General features: G+C 40.4%; 1 protein-coding gene across 4 annotated transcripts in view; it reads left to right on the forward strand.

Moving 5' to 3' along the window:
- The window catches only part of LOC139812823 (rho GTPase-activating protein 20), a 187,330-nt gene extending 164,907 nt beyond the window's left edge, over positions 1-22,423 (forward strand). For 3 of the 4 annotated variants that reach the window (XM_071777919.1, XM_071777922.1, XM_071777921.1), the window contains 7 exons: positions 15,394-15,576; positions 17,217-17,375; positions 17,504-17,721; positions 17,850-17,976; positions 18,375-19,048; positions 19,184-19,485; positions 19,698-22,423. In XM_071777919.1, the coding sequence (XP_071634020.1) occupies positions 15,394-15,576; positions 17,217-17,375; positions 17,504-17,721; positions 17,850-17,976; positions 18,375-19,048; positions 19,184-19,485; positions 19,698-20,905 (2,871 nt within the window). In that variant the 3' untranslated portion in view covers positions 20,906-22,423. The remainder of the gene's footprint in view (positions 1-15,393; positions 15,577-17,216; positions 17,376-17,503; positions 17,722-17,849; positions 17,977-18,374; positions 19,049-19,183; positions 19,486-19,697) is intronic. The other variant, XM_071777920.1, reaches the window with a different exon arrangement.
- Positions 22,424-22,884: the final 461 nt, after the last annotated feature.

The following is a 22,884-nucleotide window of genomic DNA, read 5'->3' on the forward strand; positions in this document are numbered from 1 at the left end:
ACGTGCATTATGTCACGTTCTCCGTGATCGAAGTGAGCGACGCAGCGCACATTAAATAGAGCGCTTTATTCTGATCTGCACTTTAGCAACAATTTACAACTACAGTCTATCATAAGAATATTCGAACACTGTCACGGACAAAACAATTTGCTGATATGATATATGGAAAAATGTTGTCGTTTATTATACAAACGACGAAGCGAGATCTTTGCAATTTACTTTTCATGTTACGTAACAGCTACGTCCGTTAATAAACGAATAATTAAATATCTGAATATAGAATTCCCTGCATCAAGTAGATGTGCTAATATAGACTCAGAAAATTAATAAAAAATAACATTTTGTATATTGTATTATTTGTTTTTTCTCGTTTAGATAGTAAGATGAGATCGAAATATTAATTTGCTTTCGAGCTGTGGAAATTTTTCTCACAATTTTTGAGATGTAAAAGGAACGCAGGTACATATAGGATGCTCCGTTATATGGAGAGATACTTCGTTTACAATTCTACCAATCAGGTACCTAAACCCTGGCGTGGCTCAGCCCCCAACGTAGGTAACTGAGTCCCTAGTTAAGCTTATTTCAGCCCTAGTGGTGGCACGAACCTGATCACCTGCACAGTTAACTTTTAGCCATCGTACAATCTCGTTCGTCTCACGTCAAGACAGCGACGGCGTTACCCTCGGTCTTGGATCTCTTCCAATCCGAGGTCCCGTCATGTTCTTCCTCACGCCGGTATACACCGATGTGGCTCTCCGTTCATTTCCTTCTGCTTCTTCATCGTTGGCGCCGCCGTCCCGACGTCCCACTTGTCCCGCTTCTATTTCGGCGTGATTTCATGCCCGACGTTCTCGCGGCGGCGCGTCCAAGATATCCTACATTGGACTTGCGGAAGAAAAAGAACTTCATCCGGTCTGCTACTTCTTTGGAACACGTAGCATGAGAGTGAGTAAAGACGAGCGGAAAGTCTTGCTGTCGGGAACACCATAAATTAAGCCTTTTGAATATAATTCTACATACACGCGATTAGTCAGAAGTCATCTCCAAAAACGGATATACATTTTTTTAACGAGATTTAGCATTAAAAAAACAGTAAAATATTTAAAGTTTATATAATATTTAAAAATATATTTTTACAACGAAAGGAGTAACTGTAAAATGGAAACAACAAATTTATTCTAATCACGTTACTTCTGTCAAATTAAAAGCATTATATTCGATTTTAAGGGATGCACATATTACGTACGAGTGTTTTGTGAAGTTTACATAAAACTCTGGAAGTGAAATTTAAAACAAATATGTAATTCGCTTTTGCTTTTCAAAAATTTAGTGAGAAAATGTCGCGAGATAAATGTTATTGGCGATCCGTTTATTCGCCATCGTATTTCCTGGCTAAATTACTTTACGCTCGTCACCCATGGAAGCGATCATATAAAATAGAACGTTCGATACATGCCGGGAAGGCCATGCTTCGAATTTATCGGTTAGTTACCTTCGTAGTGGATTAGGAATGTTTGCATCATAGACAAGCCTGCACTTCGTATGCACGCTGACCTGCATGCATGCAGGTCTTATTCGTCGCGCACGAGAAGACATGGAGAGATTCTTTCGTGCAGGAATTGGGACGATCTGTTGCCGCAAGAACAGTGAAAGATCGGAGAATTATGTTTGTAGAACCGTGTATAATCTAACTGAGTTTAAATTCGAAATTTTCACGAAATTGTTTTTAGCTTTGGACAATTATCGATGAGATATGTGTTTCTGTACCGTTACCATCAAAGAGAAATGATATATCATTTTCAAGCTCTGGTTGAAATGTAAATTGGAGATACTGCTCGTTTCATTGCGCATCTAGGCGTTTAAGCTTTGAGCGTTGTCTAATCTAGAGCTCTGTTTGACAAATCGTGTCTATTGGCGCGATGTTATTGATTTAAAAAGTTTTTTTTTCTTTTTAAGATTAAAAACTTTTTTATTTATTTATTAGCACTTATAACAATAAATGCACATATAATAAGTAAATATATCAGTAGTGATATATGTAGTATATATGTGTACATATATAAATGAAAAAGATGAATAATATAAACATCACTTTGTTATTTTGAAACTTATTGCCCGTAATATTCTACAATAATTTCTTCAAATTAGAATACCTTTTGCATTGTCTTCCACAATGTCTTTTGTTTTTTTATAAGGCGCGGTATTGAGGAAGGATTGCAAGGAATCCTCCGCTAGGAGAGTTTACTTGACGTATCTCAGTCAAGTGTAACTCAGCGTGGAAATTTTCTTCGGAACGTGCAGTAAATTTAGCCGGTAGTCTTCGCATGGCGTTTACGACGCGGAAGTTGGTCAAGCGCTTCAAAGAAACGGCGGCAGCGCGAGCGAAAAGCGAAACTCGTGAGCGCTCGAGCATTTGTATGCTATCGTGACAAATGATTCGTATCAGTTACGTCCTCGACGTGTAACCTGTTCTACACGATGTGTTCCAATAATCTATATTAAAGGCGCTCGGCAACGTTTCAAGAAGTAATGTTACGAGAGTAATGCAATACTAATGACGAAGTGTAATAAGTCTCATCAATCACATTATTTTACATTACTTATATTTTTTTTTTTATTCTAGTTTCATCGCATCTCCTATTGCAATTATATATTGAAGATATATCGAAGAAAAAGGGCACGATTCGTATCTTCACTTTTATTTTTATTACTGCTATGGTATAACGATTTATTTCATATCTTTACAAGTATTAAATGTGTGTTCGATATTTTGCAACTCCGATTACTTAGAGCTTAGAGCACTAAACGATTAAACAAAAGACTACCAAAAACGTCGAAGAATCATCTGTCTGCTTTTAATAGCACTCTCTTTTCCAATTTTGTCTGAAGTCCCGGATCTAAATGCATCTTATCTTGGGACGTTTATTTATACCGGGCGCGTTTAAGGAGCGTACGCCACGTTTATAGAATCGCTCTATACGTATTCTCGTATGTCGGAGCGTAAATATAAAGTGGGCGATTTGGCGCCTGGTCAAGAGACTGTCTACGAATGTCCGACGATATTCTGGATTCCGCGAAGAGACGAGAAGGGGGATCCCACGCAGATCACGGGGTAGCAAAGGGAGGGGCCAGAGACCGCGTGCTACACACAACCTGTGTTTGAAGTTATTTCGAAATCTGGCCCAGGTGCATTGACCTGCAATGTAGTTCTCCTCTGCGTTTGGTCTACTGACTCTCTCTTTTCGGGCCGCGGGCGTTGTCCGGAAATTGACGAACCCCTCTGGATTAGAGCATAAAAAGATTTCTGTCTGATAAATCCTTAGTATAGCTCACACTATTGTTATTTCATACTAGGATGTATGCGTGATGTACATATAGCCCGAGCAGTAATCAAAAAATGCAATTGAAACGTATAAATCTTAACTTAAGTAAAATTAATTAATTTAAGTAAAATTGATAGAATTTACATTAAGTTTATCTACGATTGAATTAATCACGCTTTCGATCGGTTACTGTTTTAAACCGGATTCAGACCAAGCAAATAAGCACGAACAGAAACGAATGACTTAGCTGTTTGCGCTCATTAAAGCAAGCTGTTCATTCCTGTCTGGTTTACAGATTGTGCGTTGTTTTATTACAAATGGATTAATTAAATTGGTCTGTATCATTTGCTTATTTCGTATGCGTATTACATTCGCCAGAACTCATTAACGAGCTTTGTGTATTAGACGTATCGAAGCATCGAAGCATTCACAGAAAAATTCGACAATGGGTTACGAACATACATGGAAAATATGGGTTAGAAGTTCGTTCTTGGATGACGTGGAAATCATGCGAGAACAGAAACGCATCGTTTCTTTCGTAATAGCAAGATAAGGCATCAGTGTAAAATACACATCAGCCGGCATTCTTGAACGATGACTAAGGGCCGTCCCATGTAGCCAGACGTCGCGCGTCGGCAAGGTCGTTGTAACGACCCTTCGTAAGCTTTACACAGGACCCCTCTTAAGGACGTGAAAAGCATGCTCGTTAAAGGCGCCACTCGCTTTCAGCAGCAATTGTATTGCGTACGAGCATTGAGCATTTATGAACGCGAATATATAACCAGGCGTCGTCGTCGTGCATAAATGCGCTTTAACGCGATAATCCGCGATAGTATTATTCGTCAATGAGCGTGCGAGAGAAAAACGTCGCGTTAAGTACCCATGGATGCAGCACCGGTAGATGTTTGCCGGTGGAATTATTACAAGAACAAATAATACGATAATTGGCAAGTATCGGACATTGATCGCGCTCCAAAACATCAACATTACACGTTACGTCTTATAGAGTCACGTAAGAGAAAAAGAATGTTTATGAAGTAATTCCACGAAGAAACTATGTCGTAATCGACGTATTATTTTTGCGCTCGCGCACGAAATGCGAAAGATCGCGTCGATGCAGTGAGCTTTTCCTGCATATATTCTGGAAATTGTTTCCGTGTGCATCAGAGAGAATGATAAACGATTTCGCGCCCAAGGCGGTGTATTTCCCGGAGGAGAGATGACACGTTACCTCGCCTTGCGTCGTAATTTTGCCACTGAAATTTGATACGCACGCGATTAAGGCGCATCGTATGCGTATCCACGCGACTTGTCCAGCATGGCAGTGACGGCGAGGGCAATTCTATTTGCCCACGCTAATTTCCGCGTAAAGCGGCAATCGAAGAAGCCACGTTTCGTTTATCAAGAACCGCACCTGTTCGTGACGAATGAGGAATCATTCCTGGAGACGCGAATAGGACAAGGGGTTAAGGGGTGGGGGAGAGGGAGAAGATCGCGAAGCGGAAGAAGAGAAGAAGAAATAAGAGTAGAGAGAAGCGCTTGTGTGTGTGTGCACAGAACGTCGAGAGGAGACTGAAGAAGGAAGAGAAGAGAGAAGGGAGAGCCATCGTCGGTATCTTCGTATGCGTTTCCTGGTAAGGCTCTTGGCGATCTTTAAAGTCTTCGCTGAGGAATCAAGAGAACTCGTTGCTTGGAAAAGAAGAAAAGGCGGAAAAGACGACGGAAGAAGTAAACTGTTCTTTTCCTATATCGCTGGATACAGTTATACGAGGCACGAGTTACAATATCTAACAATGCTTTGAACGATCAGAGATAAAGAACTTTTTTGTAAACTTTTATCTTTCATTTCAAGTAGGCTGTACTACAATAGCATTTTAGTTGATGTCATGGAAATCAAAATACATGACGCTATAACAATCGAGAAAGTGGCAATTAATTTGTTGAATCTTTCGCAAATTTAATCAGAATTTGATTCTTTTTTCATTTTAACTGGAATGTAATTGTTATGCTGAAAGTTCTACGGCGGGTAATTGACTAAAAAGAAGACCCGGTTGCAGAATTTATTTCAACGACGGTCGCGCAATTACGAGCGAAGTACAAAAGGAGACTCATGCGGAGAGAAAGCTCGTTTAATTACATGCAAGTAGTATAAACATAGAATCGAAGTGGCACGGCCGACGATATTTCGACCGAAATACGACCACCGCGATGCAGCGTGGCGTAGCGTCGGGCGTTCGCGCAGGGTATTCGGATGAGAGACTTGAATAAAGTGCCTTCATCGCGTCAGTATATGAAGCGAGCGTGAATACGGCCCTTTAAATATCGGTCCAGCATATCCTGGCCCCCTCGATTCGGCCGAAGGCATCTCTCCGGCAGAGGCGCAACCAGTTTTCGGCCACTTGGCTTTGCATGCGGGTTGTGAACAAACCCGGGCAAAACGACGATGCATTAAATCGTATGTTAAACCGTAATTGCGTCCTCGCCGTGGGCGTACCGATGGACCTTCGAATCACCTTCCATTTTTCTTCTTCATTTTCTCCTGTATACCTTTATACCTTTCAGCCACATTTTATGTACATCGATCCGTTTTCGAAGCGAGGAAAGATAAAATCTCAGATTTCTTAAAGTCGAAAACACGAAGAAAAATGCAGGGACATCACATCTTGGAAATCCGAGATTTTGAGAAAACTCGAAGATGTATATAGGCATTCCTGAACAGCTAGAAAATTACGAGTTCTATTATTTTTCGTTTTTCTCAACTTTTTTTGGAAGAAATAAAGGGTTGACGTCCTCTGGAAATTGCATTTGATCGTCCGCAAGCGTCGTTCTAACGACCACGACTTCTCTTTTGCCCTCGGCGGAGGCGCGTGCGTGCATGCACGCACCTCTCGGCGCATCCTCACCTTCGACGGGATAGGTAATGCTTCGTTCTCGCTGATGTCGTGGCGGTTAACTATCACGTTTCAAGGACATCCACTCCCCTCCTCTCCCGCGTTTGTTCCCTATCACGAATCTGCGCCGGGTAACTTCGGATTTCGCTTCGAACCGGCCTCTTTCTTTCCCCTCCTCGCTCTCGAATCTTTCTCCTCGTGCTAATTGCGGGATTCTTCGATCCGCGAAAGAAAGAGTCCGACTTTGGTGACGTCATAAAAAGTCGAAGCTACGCATTTGGCCGTGGGCGACAAAGATTTGACTGCGCGCGATTAAAAATGCTGTTTTATATGCAAGATATCGCGGTTGCGTTTCTCGCGCGAGCATATCATTTAAGAATGATCGTTACGAGTCGATCGTCAAGATGTGACCAAACAGAGAGAAACTCTTGAACCGAATATTAAAATATATTTACACTCTGTATAAATACGTTTTAATAGTCTATAAAATTTTTATGTTTAATTAGCTCTTCCGGTTGAAGTTCCTATATCTGTTTGATGTGCATCGTAATATATTATATTTATGATTGTTATAATTGAATTTTGTGAAAATCTTGACTGAAATAATTTGTTTTGATTAAATTTTAATTTAAAAAAACAAGAGAAATGCTTTTGGCAGTTTCTTTTTAAGATTAAAAATATATCAAACAATTATTTTGTTTTATTTTAAGAAAACAAGATTTAGAAAAAATTGTCTTGGGCTTTTATATGATTAAAAATATCGAAATTTATTATGATATTCCTTTGCTGTTATTTTATAAACTATATGTAGATAAACGAAAAAAAATTTGAATTTTTTCCTAAAAGCAATTTTGCGTGTTTAAATTAAACAAAAGTTTGTTGATAAATGGCACAAATATCTGACGCTTGGAAGTCGCACACTTAAATCATATAGTAAACATTTTTTTTTTTAATCTACTCTACGTCGTGCATATTCGACGAATGATAATTCAGAAGACGCACCAGGGGGGGAACTGTCATGTGCGATCAAAACCCGTGGGTGGCATATTTGGCTCCCCATCGGGGGGGATTGTACCTTTCCGGACAATGACGTCAGGCCTCATTATGCATTCGACGATATCGTTTTGTCGTCGGAGAATTTTGTCGCCTTCGCTCCGCGTGTATCCGCTTAATAACGCATACGATGACGAAGCTGCGGCGCACGCTCAGCCCATTCTAAATCAGTTTTTGGAGAACAACCGATTACACGACGGGTGTGATTTATTTCGGTATGCGCAAAACGCAAAAGAAAGATGCCAGAAGGATAAATATAATTTTGATATTTTTGAGACATTTGATAGGAAAGTCTGAAATTGTAATATAATATGGTATGGTCAGTTATTTAATTGCCAGGTGATCTCCACGGCAGTTTCTGAAGAATGTATACATATAAGCTTTATACCTATACGGAATGCCTATATGAATAAATTTATTTTACAGGTGGATAAATTCCACGTTATGCCTTGCTAACTGCAGGTCTAGTGTCTTTCGTGGTCGGTTTCGAAATTGCGCGAGTTGCTGCCGCGTCTTCGCGAATCGACGTGCGTCTTCTTCGATTACCTTGGAAACATGATCGTCGTGCCTATCGGCCACGATCTCGAAGAATTCTCGTTCTCTCGTGCATGCGTGATTGCCGCATACACCGCAGTGAGTGCCATTGTAGTGGAAAAACGAGTTGCACGCGGCACTCCCATTCACCAAATTCCTTCCTTTCATCGGCGCTGATTCTCCTGGCTCTCGGCTTTTCAGTTTCCTTTTCTTCTCATCTCGTTAATTCTCTCACTTCCACCCCTTCTCTCTCTCTCTCTCTCTCTCTCTCTCTCTCTCTCTCTCTCTCTCTCTCTCTCTCTCTCTCTCTCTCTCTCTCTCTCTCTCAATCGTTTGATAATAAAGATATCCTCAATTAATACAATAGAACTTTTTTAATTTCAATGCGCAGGGTAAAAATATTGTCGACAGAAGAAATTTTACTTTCGAAAAAAATTTAGTAGATAAAAAATGTTGATATTATAAATGTGGTAAGGTATCGACAATTCGAGTTCTTTGCTTGTTAAGAAAATTTTAAATCGGAAAATCTAATAATTTTATTTACATATCTTTTTTTAGAGGGAGAATTGGAGTATGTACCATTGTTTCCTTATCTTTCTTGATGTATTCTTTAGCATACCAAAGGTAACATTACAAATCGTTAAAGTTATCTTCTCTTATATCCTCGTAAAGTGCTAACGGTAAATTATTGAATCCCTTTATTCAGATTCCTTTGTTCCTTTATACGCGTCGTATACATAATTGAGCAGTTGTAATGACCATTCACTGCAGACCGTCGAAACCTCAGTCATACCGAAATTGTTCAAGGAAACAAATGGCATAATCGCCTCTTGCGGTTGACTGGTGTTACACACATACCTCCGATATTTAGCGACATTTCTCAACAATTCTCACCAGTTATGCGATCAAGGAGTCATAATTCCTTCGACCCAGATGACGGAATTCCATTCGCAAAGACGGTCCTTTTTTGCAGCGATATCTATCTATATAGTGTTATTTTGTGGTTGTAATGCCTCGAGGGATTGATTTCACAAGGCGCCTAAGTCGGAATTATAATTTGTAGCGCGGTACGCGATCCATTACGAATCGTCCAACGAAATATCCCGCTCGACGTTAATCTTCACCGGCCTCCTCGGGAAGGTACTCACATTAAACAGTTTACCGTTAAGTAGATGCACTAAAAATTATTTATTCGGTGTTTACAAATGTACAATTGTATGCCGGAACTTTTTGGTAAGAAAAATTTAATAAAGTATCTTTTTATTTGCACTTTAATTTATACTTTAATTTATCGATTCTGGTATGCCACGCAGATATAAATATTTAGTTAGCCTGGACATCCTGATCAATTCGGTAATAAATGAAGCGAAAATGTCGATAAAGATTAATTATAATGAATTGTACTATAATGTTAATGCAATGAGTTATTCATGTGCGAAGTTTGAATGGTCGGGAAAGAGACGAATTTCAGAGATTGTTCCACAATTTTAAATAAACACGTTTACATATGTATGAAACTTACTCTCTCATACGAGAAAACGATACGAGGAAAATGGTATGAACATTTATATAAATAGTCGAAGGTTTCTCGATACGTTCCATTAAACATGCGGATGCAAAACTATTCTGAGCTGATCGTTTTACAAGCAGCAGGTATGCGAGTCTCGTCATCGGAATATTACGAGTTACGGAGACCATGCAATCGACTCTCCTTTCCGTTCTACGTCACCGAGCACGCGACAAACCTGGAATCTAAGGCTTTTATACTAAAAGGCTTTTCTATACTAAAAGCCAGCAATACTTCAACCTCCAATACTTCATATGTATCACAATCTTGGGAAATTTTCTGAATATTGCAGCACCTGATAATAAAAACGGAAATAGCATATATATAACAAATGCAAAAAATTGCAATATATAGTATCTTATTATCGTCACGTAAATGACAACTTCAATCTAAATTCAATTTTTCCTTGAAAAATTTGATGAAAGTTATAGTATGATTTTTAAAATTACATTTCTAGGACGCTAACAGGAAATTCTTAATTATTAGTGCGATCTTGATTGCATTGATCTATAACTAAGGATTATATTAATTAAATTAGTAATAATCAAAGTTACGTTTAATGTTAATTTTATCATACATTGAGTGTAATCTTCTGAAATCGAGTTATGAATATATTGGCATTAATCGGCAATAATTTTATTTTTGATAAAGTTACAGTAAATTAAAATTTTTATAAAATTAACCGGAAATCGCGTCTTATTATTATTCGTTTATTGCACACAATACTCGATGCGCGAAAATTATATAATTTTTAATATTAATGTATCTAATTATCCTAACTAACCGTTATTGTTAATTACCATACAATTTTTGTCAGGGAAAAATCTCATTTTACATATTAAAGAATCCGCTGTGAAAATTACCTCGAGTGAGACAATTTATGTACGTATAGCAAGTAAGGGCAAGCAAATACAAGCAAGTAACCTTCAGGACTAAGATGGATTATTTGCATTTCGAATCGATAATAATCACGACAGCAGTTACATTACCGAGCACAACGAATGTCAGAAACGACGTGAAAATTGCACACGCCTGGTTATTATCTTTGCCGTCACGGAGACTTTCTTTTAACATAATGAAGCCTTCCACCTTTCGGTAACAGCGCGAGAAAGGTCTGCTCGACCCTCAATGATAGCACAAAGAAACAGATTTATCACTGTCACGTTTGGTCGTGCGATAATGCCATCGCGGTTGTTGTCGCGCATTGACACCGCCGGCACGAAGGAAAGTTCGCTAATCTGAGAAGTATAAGAAGGGGAAACGAGATTCCCTACAGCGCGAGGAATCGTGGCAATTTACGAAGATAATTCCGGGCAATGAGCAGTGAGACGAGACGAGACGAGACGAGACGAGACGAGACGAAACGATCGTCAATCGGCATTCAGCCTTCGTCACGAGGAAGCGTCGTCCTACGTCGGGGATTCCTCCGATGAACGCGTGAACGGCGAAAGGTGAATGTGGGCAGACGATACGTTGTGGAATTACCGCGGAATACCAAATGCCGTTTCGCAATCCTCTTCGTCGGACTGCAATACCGCGTTTCTTCAATTTTGCTCGTGGCTCGCTGAATGATTAAATAAAAGAAAAATTTAATAATAAAAAAAGATGTGACAGTTGCACAAGATGTATTCAGTATAAATATTAATTCTATGTATTACACATACACGTACTTTGAGGAGAGAAAAGAGTTTATTCTACAATGTTATCTAATATTTTAATAATTGTTTTGTATTCATAAACGCAGTTGAGATTCGCATTAAAAAGAGAGGAGAAAAATGCTGAAATTTCTGAACACGTTTTTGTGACATCCGAGCCTCCTCGACGTGGTCCATTGATTTTTCTGCCTCACGTCTTTCCTCACTCGGGACTTATTTGCATGCACCTATATCTGTATCAATTTCTCTTAAGATGAGCGTATCGATGTCGCGATCCCTGGAGCGGCGGACCTTTGCTTTACGTCTAGGCACGCTGCTCATATGCACGTGCGTAAGGCGCTGTCCCAGGAAGCTGGTTTTGTAACGTCGAGACAGGTGTTCTCGACGTTACGTCACGCCGTAGCAATTTGTCTCGCGTATACACGTACAGGGTGTCCCCCAAGAAGTTGTGTACATGCGGCAGCACGACAATCCATTTTTCTTGGGAGATTATTTAATTTCTGACATTCCTATCATCATTTATCATCATTTTCAAATCATGTCTGATAAACTGCGGTTTTCCTCCAAGTGAAAAGCTTTGGATTTGCTTTCTCGATTTTCGGTAACTGTTGCAGTGGCCTCTTTTGCCAATTAAACCTCTGAATAAAATTTTTGTCTTATGAAAGAACAAAGCGCAAATCGATCGAGCGTAGACAACGTTTCATTGAAAGACTTTTTGCAGGACACCCTGTATCTGGCAACCTGCGTGCAGTCTACTCTCCGCTCTCGTAATATCGAGATGCCGATGGAAAAGTTATATTCCGCGTGCCTCGGGGGCTTCGGCATTCCGTATCTTACGTACGCCTTGCCGTTGCAGCAATCTTAATAAAAATTTACTCGGCAACGACCGACGAGATTGGCATATTATTGAGCATAAGAGTTGCACCGAATTGACACGAGACATGCTTATGATATATTACTTCTAACATCAAGTAGGTACTTTTTGAACATTGTCGAAAATTTATTGTCAAGTATCGATGCTATCATAATGATATCCTGATGATAATTATATCATTGTTAAATGTCGATGTTTAGAAGAAGTCGAAATGTAAGAAAGATATGGCTGAAAGTAGATCTTTTTGATAACAGGAGATTCGAATCGATCGACGTTGATTATTTTAATCCCTGCTGCGGAGCTTCTGCCTGAACATTAACGCTCACCCTTGAGATACCCGAGCACTATCCGCTTGGGGTCAAAAATTCTTGAAGCGATGAGTTTCTGCCGCGCTCGCGTAAAAAGTCACTATCCTGCCATCACGTCCACGTGCATTCCACGTGCGTCTGTCGAGCTCTCGAGCTCGAAAGAATATAGCGTGCTCTTACCGCGCGCACTCCACGGCGGAATTTCGTTCCCGCGATTTACCGTTGCACGTGCGCTCAACGTCAAAGGGGAATCCCGCGAGGAAGCGCGGAAGGGTTCGCGCGATATTGCGGACACGTGAGGTGTAAACGTGCCCCGCTGTTGAGAAATAGCGCGCCCGAGGTAGTCGTCTCGCGAGGTCGCCGTCGGTGCTAACGGTATATACCTTTCAGGTACGTCTGCATATATGCCCAAAGGCGAATATATACAGATATGGCCGCATTTGTAGAATCGGATGTATCGCGTCGCGACGATATTAGAAGCATTCGATTATGCGCGTCGCGCGTAAAGCAAGCAAAAAGGATACTGACAGTATCATACGGTCCATGTTATAGTTTCCAATCCTTTTTCTTACCATTCAAGGCTCTTTCCCTCTTCGACGACTGATTAAATGATCGATCGACGCTCGGCCGATTGTATTTGGTCGGACAAATCTGCTAATTAACGTAATAATCCGTGACGAATTAATATTTCGACTGCTTTCGAAAAAATAGATAGAAATCGCTCCACGATATGATCCGAACGAGAAAAGACTTTGAGCATTAAAAGAAAAAGCTAAGAAACATGAATTTGTCTCGGAATGAATGAATTTGTCTGCATTTCTCTGCATCTGTTTCAGTTTCCTTTCCTTAATAAACGATTCTTGCAAATTTGAAAAGTTGATAACGGCCAACAATTTATTACAGTAATCTTAAAGCATTGAAACATAAATTCCTCAATAAGAATTGCGTGTTTCTTAAAACCTGGTTGAAATGACGGTATGGAGAATCGTTTACGATCAATTGTGGCGTGCCGATAGCTGTATCCGAGGCTATATTTCTAGGAACATAATCGCGACGCGACACGCGGTGAAAGTGTGCGAAAAGGGGCTAAGAAACAGTGCCGGCGCGTAAAAGTAACCTATGCGTCACGTGGCGGGATTCGAGACAATGACTATGGGAAAGGGAATGAAGGAGAACGAAAGACGCGAACGGCGAGGAAGATTCATGCTAAATTTCCCATTCGCGAATATATGCACGGGGATGGATATACCCGTCCGAGAATGCCAATAACGAGTACCTACGTCAAGCGCAGATTACACGCGAAAGAGAAAACATGGTAATGAATGCCGTCGTGGCATTCATCACGGAATCATATATAAAAGAGGCTTCGTAACGCGTGCGTAAGGTGTTCTCGAGGAAGAGTACCCTTGGCCAAGCCTCAGGTCTTCCCTCGGAAAGATCTTAAACAGTTGTCTTTTCTGATTTCTGTTAATTATCTTTAAAATAATAGATATAATTTATTAATATGTGATAAAATAATATTATAATGTATATTGTTATAATTAATTATTTGTAATTAATTAATATACATATAACAACAAATATTAATAAACATTGCATTATCATGGACTTATTACGTTCAAAGATTAACGATAGAGATTTGCGCTCACTTTTCTGTTCCATTTGAATAATCTCTCGTACTTTTTCTATACAGGTATAAACTTTACTTTTTCGCTTAATGTTATTTTATTATATGAGTATTTCCTAATTTATTAAATGGGATAATACCTGATATAGAGCGACGAGATGTTATGCTGGATGCTGCACACAAATCTTCAAGAATCTCGTCATCTCGCGATTCCGCGAACGATGGCGATGGCAAATGCGGCGATCGCGATCGTTCGAAATTTTGCCAGCGGCGATATTTTGCGGTAACTGCGAATTAATTCAGAGCACGTTCAAGAGCCATCAACGGCCGCCTACTCGTGCATTTCCTCAGGCGCGGTAACTACCTGCCACGTTATGATAATTAAGAAGCGAATCGCGTGGCGATTCGTAGCGAACACCACGGCTATCAGTTAGGATAATCGAGTGTCACCGACTAAATTTGACGGTGTCCCAACTTCCAACACTGTGTCGGAATGATCGGAATCTATATACGGTGAGATTCCTTATCCAAGTCGGATTTATATCGCTTACGGGTTACGGGATCACTCACGATTATTTAGGAAGCTGATAATCCGCGTGACAAAGGTTTAGATTTGAATCGCTGTGCGTATGAAATACTTTTCCATTTTACTATTATGATTGATTAGTGTTAACCCATTTTAAGATCAACGATAAGTCAATAGATAAGTAGGTATTTACTGTGGGAAACGCAAGACATGATGTAACAAAAAAAACTAAAGACAATAAGAAATGATGTAATTATTAATATACATATGTATCGAGTTAATCGCGATAAAAATCTAAGAAATCAATTTTAGAGACAGACACAACGCTAAAAAATATAGATAAATCTTATAATAATTTTCGCTTTCATTGAACAATGCTATATTTATTATGGATACTTAGAATATATGCTTATATGTTATATCTATTTATGAATGCTTAATGAAGCCGTACACGTAGCATGTTGCAATAGCCAGTTTGCAATAGCCAGTTTGAATCAGTTCCTAGATATGGTCGTCGACTATGACATGAGCACAATCGTACGTACATCAAATAATGACACGTTGTCAATTTACATAACTCCGACTCGTGAATGATAATTATCGCGTTCGTTGTAGCGAGAAGGAAACACGAATCGGTGTGCATTTCCGAGGCTGTGCCCGATTTGGTCGACGTTTCCCATTTATTTCCGCATTCGGCAATGATTATTAAAGAGATATCGCATCGCGTTTTTCCAGCAAAGTCGATATCAGGGAAAGTCGCGTCTTCCCTTTTCTGCTTTCGTAATGCCTTTGGAAATTGCCAATCGCGTCGAACGGCAATTTGTCGAAAATGATCGAAGTTACGTAAGGAATCGTCGACGCAATCGCGAATTTCTTCCCTCGCATTCAGTTTACGCGGTAAGAAGATTTTTCAAGCTTAGCGGCAATCGAGGTGTGCAACGTGTAATTTTTTTTTCGTGATACAAAAAAGTTTATATCATAATTTTTCTCTCTGACGACAAGAAATTTTACAAAATGTGTATTTTATTTGCGCAGGTACAGAGGCTCGCCGATTACGAGAGGTACCTGGGACAGGAAGCGAGGAGCTTGATAGACAGCGAGTGCATTGACAGCGGGACAGTCCTCCATCGTGGACAGTTAGAGGGTGACCTTCACCGTATCCAGGAGCTATTCCCCGGCGACAATTTGCGGCTACACGAGCGAGACGTTGTCACTACGGTACGACGAGTATTTCATTGATACAAAATATTTTTTTGTCGTGCCTAATTCCCGACGATCAGAACTTCAGTTAGCAACTGTTAGCAACGATGATAAAAACGTTTATGCAAAACATCCTACTCCTCCTTCCGTAGAGGATGTACAAATGATGTAGCGACAAACAACGGTGCTGACAAACGGTATCGCAGACAATGCGCCTAACAATTCAGCCTTTCTCACGGTCGTTTAGACGCATCTCGTTTTTCTGCGTCCGCGGAAAATGCTCGCGTGCCGCGCGGCGGTTGGAGCCGCGTATATACTCCACTTCCTTCCCACGTTCATTCGCGTATCCATCCGGACACAAGCGTATTATTCGATAATTTCTCTCAGCCCTATTTTCACCCGACCCGCCCGCTGGCTGCTGTGAACGGTGAAATTGACGGCGCGGCGTGCCGTTCGTTCAATAGAGCGCTCACTTTCTGCGTCCGCACAAAAAAATATATAGAAACAGAATAGAAACTGTGCCACCGAGATGGAGGCTGGCAATAATGACACTGGAATGACACTTATATTATTTCCATGGAAAGCGCGTCATCCTTTTTTCGTATAACGGTAGAAACGCAGCGAAAGTTAGTATATTGTAAAGAAACAAGAGGATTCTTATTAAAAAAAATAGAACGTCACGTCTACTAAAGACTTCTTTAATCAGTAATTGACATTGTAAACTACGATTTTCTTTAAAATTATAAGATCAATTTTTTTTTCTTCCTAGAAGTCGATTTCGAGGAATGCAAAAATTACAAGCATTATCGTAGAAATAATAGACCGCCTAAAATTATTTATCGTATTTTGCGCGTTTTTATGTTCGGTGAAAAACATTCGCGTAGCCATTTCGAGGCATTCTTATCCCATGAAACATCGGTGTCTGTCGGTATCACTCGAAACTCTCGCTGTTAAAGTCCTCGGGCGATGCACTTTCCAATGCTATAAATGATAGCGGATAATCCATTTGACGTGTTGGGATGTATTAGTGCCCGATCTAGGCTTTTATGCGTTGTAACAAAGCCTACAATGAAACGAAGGTGGGTTACCGCCCGGTCGGGATCACCAGAAGTGATTTTGTAATGGAAAAGAGCGGCGAGAGCGAAGAATAGAGGATGTTGGGACATGTCAGGGAATCTATAAGCCCGCGTATGTTAATTCGCCCGCTCGATCCGCCGGATAGGGAGAGCACTCGTTGCTCTCGTCTATAGTTGTAGCACGCCTTAGAGAATCGTCGCTTAGCAGCCAAATTTGGTAGTGACATTTTTCGGGCGTAGCTGTTAATACTCTGCACGTGTGTGGCACGCATGTGGTGTTACATGACGCGATTAATGCGGCGGTAAAATTAGCATGCTCCGAGACCCTGCGAAATTCCCCAGTCGAGTCGTTACAACAAGAGCCTTAAACTCTTAGAGATAGTCATTCGCAATCAGATCTTGCTATTCAGACATTTGATATGAGAATTTTTTCTCTTTCCTCTATGAAAAAAAAATATATATATTAATTGTATTAAAATGTCAACACATTGTATTAAACTTAAAATTTTTTCTAAAAGTAACTGTAGCTATTATTAGTCGTCCACTAGATTTCAATTTAATTTAATTGTTTATTATTTTCAGAAAATGAAAAATATGTTACGTAAAAGAAACGGTAGTACTCCAGCCAGACTGACGAGAGGGCTTTCTCAGAAGGCACTGGATATTCCGGATAGTGGCTCATCACCAATTAAATCACCGACTAGGACTTTCCTCCTGGAAACGCCAGTTCAGTTTACCACGGTATGAAAAATTTTAGGAAGTTATCAAGATTAAAATATATTTGCAAATATATTTGCCTATTTTGATAAAGATTAAGATTTTGTTAAGACCCTTAATACTAATAATCTTAAAATCCGGATTTTATACAGGGTATGCAATCTCAGGAGAGACATCTCTTCCTCTTCACCGATCTTCTGCTGATCGCGAAAGCTCGTAACAGCGGGAACTTCAAGTTGAAGCAAATAGTAAAAATGAGTGAGCTCTGGCTTACGGCTGGTCACATAGAAGACGTGGCGGAAAGCAGCAAGTCCGTGGAAACCAGCTTCGTTATTGGTTGGCCCACGACGAACGTTGTGGCCACTTTCATGTAAGTAGGCTCTTTTTCAAAGCCGCGTATAATTGAGTACAATAACAGATATCCAAATGAGATGGAAAATATCCACTAGTCAGATCTTACAATTGTTACTGTTGTCACGGTCAAATTCATCCTTATAGGACCGCTGCAGCGCGAGATCTCTGGTGGGGACGTTTGAACGATCTTGTGCAAGAGGAAAGAAGTAAGGAGCCGTCGAACACAAACATTCAAGTTATGTACCACGACAACGACACGCACACCGACTACGTAAGTGCGCCCGTCTTTTCACGCGAGAACGGATACGTTCGCGGTCATGTCTTCGCGCGATCCATTCTTTGCGCATACTCGAATCCGCGGGACTCGATTATCATTCGACCTTCCTAGTAGTATTTTTTTTTCTTGAGAGGCATCTTTTATACTGCGAACGTCGGTACTGAGTTAGAATCGTCGCCGCGTATTGTGCCGGCATTCACCTTCAATCATCGATTCATAATTCATCAATGTTGCATAAAGGTATAAGCCGCTTGGATCGCGAATGAATTTCCGTTAGATAAACGCTGTCTATCGTCGGTAAACAAGGAGCGACGAATCGCGTGCCGTATTATTCATCCCTTTGTACTACCCGGCAATGAAAGAATACATACGTGCTATTTCGTACCTTGCAGTGCAAGACGATCACGGTCGACTCCGACAAGACGGCGCAGGATTGCGTGAGCAAGGCAATGTTATTGTGGGATCTTCAAGCTTCTTCAGGACCTTTCCAGCTTTGGGCCCGAACGTTCCCGGACGAGCCGCCGTATCCGTTGATAGGGCACGAACGACCATTCGCCGTGAAGATGTCACGTCTACGACACATGCTATCGACAGATGAGGGTTTCGACCTGGTGCACATCAACAATAGCGGCGTCGATCTATGTCATTTCATCCTCAGGCCTGTGATGAAAACACCCGCGAAAAAGAACAATCGATCGAAAATAACCGGTCTATTGCGTCGCTCACTATCGTTGAATCCGCACCTCTTCGGCGTGCCTCTGGCGCGGCTAGATGAGAACGGCCTACCTAAACCCGTTCTCGTGATGCTGCAACAATTATTCGCAAAAGGTCCGTTCATGCAGGGAATATTCCGCAAGTCTGCGAATGTACGAATCGTTCGAGAGTTGCGAGAACAGATCGAGTCCACGGGAGATCCTAGTTGCTTGGAGGATGCGCCGATTATAGCGGTGGCGGCTTTGCTGAAGGACTTCTTGAGATCTTTGCCGGATCCTCTCTTGACCTCCCATCTGTTTCCTCTCTGGATGGACAGCTTGGGTACGCCGAGTCCTGTCCAAACTATTAAAAGGTTTATAATTTATTTTAATTAAAATAATATGATTTTTTTAATACAAAATTTCTATGTCAGTTAATACATTTATTACTACTGTGAACACAATAATTTTGATAAGAAAATGAAACTAATTGGAAAAAATTTTTTCAGCATTTTACATAGATTGCCAAAGGCGAATTTCACGTTACTCTCGCATTTAATTTGCGTACTGCACCATGTGGCGAAGCGATCCAAACGTAATCTCATGTGCGCCAGCAATCTTGGCGTTTGCTGCGGCCCAAGTTTACTTTGGTCTTCGAATCCGACAGTGAATCAGAGTAGAGCGATCCCGACAATCACGGAAATGCTGATCTGTCACTGCGAAGATTTGTTCGGCGCGGATGTTACGCATCTACTCGGAGAAGACACGCGCAGCGACAGCGGAGCCGAGGAGAGTACTGACAGCCTTCATTGTAAGTATTATAATAACGTTATGTTAAATTATTATTAATTAATCAAAGATATTAAATAATAATCAAGATATTAAAGAACATTAAAATATATAATATTATAGAATATAGAATATTAGAATATTAAACGTAAATTAAATTATTTTTAATAAAATAATGATTACAATATTTTAATAATTACATTGTCCATTATTAACAAGTTCCTTATGGTGTAGCAGGTGGAATATCCTTGGATAGTCTGGACCTGACAGAGGCACCGCGTAGAGATCCCATGTCCCTGTCAAGAGACTCAGGCTTGACCTTGTCAGATTGCCAATTATTCATCCCGGAATCACCCGTAGGCTCGGAAGACTCTGCCCCGAATGCTCCAACGTCTACTAATTACGATAAATCTTTTACAAAGGAAGAGAAGTCTAATGGTAAAACCTACATGCCAGTTTATAGATGCGGATGGGAGGAGAGGCTGAACGGTTACGCGTCTGGCAACCATAATCATACGAACAGCACGGAGCACAACTTTAGAGAGGAAAAGGCCAATGAGTGTTACCCTAATCCGTCTCAATCATCCAATTTCCAACGGCAAGATTGGCTACGGGCACAGCTGAAAAGAACACCTAGAACGAACAGATTGGACGAGCACGAGCACAGAAAGGAGAGATTTGGCGACAAGGACATATATGATAGGGAATACCTCAGACAGGACACGATTAAAGAAAATGTGGAGAACTGCAAGACTTATCGGAGCAGACAGTTGAACGTAAGCTATGAAATACTATCGGAGGAGTACAATAGCAAGAGCTTGCAGCAGGACATCCGAAATGCCGAACGGGTGTCAATTCACGACTCGGAGCAGGATCTAACAAGCGGTGGCGACACATCCCGCTCTAGCAGCGACTGCTATGAGTTCAAGAAGGTCAAGTCCTCCGAGGTGCAGTACGTGAGTCTGGAGTCACCGATGTCGGAGAAAGAGCGCTGTCGTCAAGCCCGCGACCGTGATTTGTACGATGACTTTGTTAGAGTAAAGGCTTCCATATACATGGAAGCGTTGAAGTATTGCAAGAGCAAGGACTCGAATGGCGAATCCGATGGTAAAGTTACATACTGCCAGGACAGGAGTCGATCAACCGAGATCTATGGAACCGCGGATGCGAACGATTCTTATAAAAGCGTAGTCGACCTTAGCGAGGATGAGCAGGAGAAAAGAACTACGTCATGGCCGGACACACCGCCGCCATTGCCGCCGAGGCTCAGACACCTGCCGCCGGTGCATATGAATCTCGAGGACAGGCATAAAGTGGCGGGTAGGTCTAGGTCTTTACCACCGCCACCGCCCTATCGACCTCCACCGCAACCTCGCGCCCCTATCACCACGAGGCATCTAGGATTCGGCAGATCCGTCGTTGATGATGAGAGCTACGTCTGAGAACGAATGGCGGATTCATACTGGCTCTTAATCATCGAATATGCCCCCCCCCTTTCCCTCCATCCCATTATCCCGGTGTGTATAATGTCCAAGTCGTGGATTTGTCACGACAATTGAACCTAGTCGAAACTGAAACGTGCATATCGGGATAGAGAGATGGTCACGTTTAATCGCGCCGTTGCGATTTTTTGTTAAAAGTGACGAGTACTTATCGTCCTTCTTTGATCAAATTTAGAGATAGCGAGATAAGTAAAACGAAGTGAGACGGCGAATTATAAAATTCGCCGTCTATTCGTGACCGCCGACAATAGATCTTGGCCCGTGTTCTTGTCGTATTTTCGGCACTAAATGTTCACATTTAATATCTATCTTTTGACTTGAATTTTTCGCATAAGCAGACGAAACTCTGATTCAGATGGTTGTATTCAGGGCTAAATACTAAATGCTAAATCGAGGACCCGGGCCTGCGACTGTCATTCAGTGATTCAGGGTGCTTCCACGAGCGTTAATTCATACTATCTTAGTAGGCTTAATGTTCGTATTTAAGTAGCTAACTAAGCATAGACTAAATAAACGGACAATACTAGCCTCAAGACGATACTATGAGTAACTCTTTCCTTACGTAAATTACGTTTGTAAAAATATTAATGAGAGATGAATTCTCTATGAGCATCGAAGAAGTGCTGTGGAAATACAGATGCTGTGCTTAGCAGCACGATAAAAGGCACAATAATGCGATCGACGAATATACAACGTTTTAATAGCGTCTTTAAATCGGAAAATTTTTTACCTTTCTCTAAATTATTTTTAGACGAATGCATTCTTCAAATCGAGTGCACTTTTCTATCGATGCAATGGCGCGTTTGTATATTTTAAGTTTGTGAGAAGCCAAGATCAATTGCGGGGATAATCACAATAATAAAGTAGTATCGTAGAAGAGAACTTGTTATAAATTTCCCCCCAAAAAAACATTGTAAACTTTTTATTTCGTTTTGCGCAGTCGTGACTAGTACCAATTCGAAACTGATTTTAAGTTAAGAAAGACCACTCTTCTCGACATTATGTTTTTTTAATGGCTCTGTTAACAACGCGTTAATAGTTGTGTTTTAATCAAATTTGATTGACAGAATTATATCTCTTCAATATTTTCTTTTCCGGGCGTATTTACCAGATATTTTTTTCACGCTTGCATCGAACGGGAACGAATCTTCCCTGTAACCAGCAATGATAAATTCGTTTCTTTGACAATCGTAACATGATTTACAAACATAAGATACTGTGTGCGTGGATACAATCGCGTTTATCTTCTTAACGGCTATATAGAATACAAGAAGCATTGGAGTGTTATATACTATACGACCAGGCTTTTGCCGTTCTTTGTATATATTAATCTGTGAACTGTCATCTTTTATATCGTTGAACTTATGATACGAAGTGTAACACTCATAAGATATGTATACTTATCTAAATTATATATGTTATGCTATAAAAGCAAATATATATATTTCGTATTTTATACACCTATGGATTTTCTTTGATACAACCTGTCCGTTTCATTCCCAAGTTATGCATGATTGTATATAAATTAATTAATTATGCTACAAAAATATTTACATTAGTCTTTCTGATATTAGATATTTCTCAGAATTGATAAAGTATTAACAGAATTTAATATGAGCTATAAATATTAAATCTGCTTCGTGATTTTTTACTATAAAATAACATTTACAAATATAAATATATAAAAATAGAAGATAATAAAAGTTAATAAAGAATTAACTCGGATGATAAAGTAGGCAAAACTCAGGTTTCTCACCGCGAAATTCTCGGAAATTTACTCCTGATATATCAGGAAAGCACGTTGAGCGAGGAGGTTGTCCGGATTGCAGGAGGTATTCCGCGGGTATTTTGAAATGCGCGAAATGCGCTGAACGACACTGGCTCATTCATATCTCGAGAAATAAATTCATTTTAACATT

This window comes from Temnothorax longispinosus, chromosome 5 (assembly GCF_030848805.1).
Source record: "Temnothorax longispinosus isolate EJ_2023e chromosome 5, Tlon_JGU_v1, whole genome shotgun sequence".
Taxonomy (NCBI): domain Eukaryota; kingdom Metazoa; phylum Arthropoda; class Insecta; order Hymenoptera; family Formicidae; genus Temnothorax; species Temnothorax longispinosus.